This window comes from Aplysia californica, unplaced genomic scaffold (assembly GCF_000002075.1).
Source record: "Aplysia californica isolate F4 #8 unplaced genomic scaffold, AplCal3.0 scaffold00024, whole genome shotgun sequence".
Classification (NCBI taxonomy): domain Eukaryota; kingdom Metazoa; phylum Mollusca; class Gastropoda; order Aplysiida; family Aplysiidae; genus Aplysia; species Aplysia californica.
In genome coordinates, this window is record NW_004797294.1 from 697,358 (window position 1) to 699,242 (window position 1,885).

The 1,885-nt window shown below is 41.0% G+C and overlaps 1 protein-coding gene across 1 annotated transcript in view; it reads right to left on the reverse strand.

Moving 5' to 3' along the window:
* Positions 1-1,265, reverse strand: part of LOC101853992 (28 kDa heat- and acid-stable phosphoprotein) — a 12,036-nt gene extending 10,771 nt beyond the window's left edge. Inside the window, exon 1 of the mRNA XM_005090962.3 lies at positions 1,141-1,265. Within this exon, the coding sequence (XP_005091019.1) occupies positions 1,141-1,150 (10 nt within the window). The 5' untranslated portion in view covers positions 1,151-1,265. The remainder of the gene's footprint in view (positions 1-1,140) is intronic.
* Between the last annotated feature and the right edge of the window lie 620 nt (positions 1,266-1,885).

Genomic DNA, 1,885 nt, shown 5'->3' on the forward strand with positions numbered 1-1,885 from the left:
TTTGTGTGAGAGAGAGAGAGAGAGAGAGAGAGAGAGAGAGAGAGAGAGAGAGAGAGAGAGAGAGAGAGAGAGAGAGAGAGAGAGAGAGAGAGAGAGAGAGGGGGGGGGTGCTAGCAAAGTGTATTATATATAATATATATATATATGACATGCCCCAGTTGGCAGGAGGGAACGAGAGAAAGATAGAGTGGGAAATAGGTGGGGACAAAGAAATACAGAGACAAACAAAGAAAAAGAGAAGGCGAGCGGTACACAGAGCAGAGAGAGAGAGAGAGAGAGAGAGAGAGAGAGAGAGAGAGAGAGAGAGAGAGAGAGAGAGAGAGAGAGAGAGAGAGAGAGAGAGAGAGAGAGAGAGAGAAAGAGAGAGAGAGAGACTGCTCGATTGAAATTATGACATTGTAACTTACTGGTTCTCTTTTCTTCGGATTGTGATTCCTCCAATTCCAAAACGGAGGAAAAACCACCGTTTATCGAAACGACATCCGCAATCTTCATTTAGATCTAGGTTAGCCGCGAAACTAGATGAAAGATTTATGTCTGTCTGCCTAGATCTAGACCTAGACCATAGATCTAAAGTAGAAGAACCTAGATTTCTAGGTCTACCCTGAGCCAAGAGGGCGCTGAAACTCTCCGAAATCACAAAAGAGTTCCCCTACCGGGTCTGTATACTTTGTGACTTTGTTCCCGGTTACCGGGTCTGTATACACTCCCTTTGAGAAAAGATGACATTTTTTGAAGAACATGAGCATTTGCAGATAATATAACTGTGTTGACCCAACAATCTGACAGACAATGAATGAAATGCAGCACTGAGTCTGGTTTGAGCCCAGGGGATAATATACCATCCTTGGCAGAAGTGAATTAATATAATTAACACAGAGATTATGACAGGGAAAACGTGAACTGTTAGAACATTAGTTTGTCAAGTCGTTAGAGCTTGAGACCCAAGCCCTAGAGAGTTTCACCACAGGCTCGAATAATTTCGACAAAAACAAACAACAGTACACTACGCAACATTATCGATAACTGGTACTTTTGTTTTCATCGGAAATTAGATTTTTAAGTTTTACAGTTTTCAAATTCTGAAACCATGACAATACAAACTATACATTGTTTCAGTACAGTTACAGATCCTTTTACCTCTTGGCATCTTGAAAGAAATCCACGAGGACACGAAAAAATGGCACAATACGCTCCTTTCACCTGTTTCACAAACGTGCCAGCCTGCTGACAATCTTGTGAAGTAGCGAGTTGTTTTAACCCATGGGTGTTGAACTACTTCCGGGTTAAGAGTTTTTTCTGCTGGCTTCTTTTTTTTTTCAACAAGCGAAAAAAGAAATTTTTAAAGTAGGCCTATGATAATAATTATTTTATTGAATTTGACACAATTACATAGATCGGAGACCTAGAAATGTAAACATGCCATTACTAGCTTTTACTTCCATGTGTTATGGTGAACAGAAAGGGCTTATAGCAGGTTGTCTTAGATCTAAGAAAGCATAGTACATGTAGGCCTATAGGTAAAAAAAAAAAAAAAAAAGGCTTCCACCCAAGAACACAGAACAAAAGAGAGTCAAAAACTGCTTTAACTGATTGCTAACAGCGTGTATTGCCTTTGACTGTGAATTATTGAGCATAGTACGTATCTTTTCTCTTTTACACAAAGTGCCCCCCCCCCCCCCCCCCCCCCCAAAAACCAAAAGAAAAAAATTTCCTTTAACTCAAAGAGGGCCCGGGTTCAAGTTGCGCCCCCTAAAAAATCTTTGGAGGGCCACAAACCATAAAAAGAGGAAGGTTCACCCCCCCCCCGGGCAAAATTCAAAATTTCCTACCTACTGAAAAGGGTTGATGTATCCCGGGGGCTCCTAAAAACCAATTAATTAGG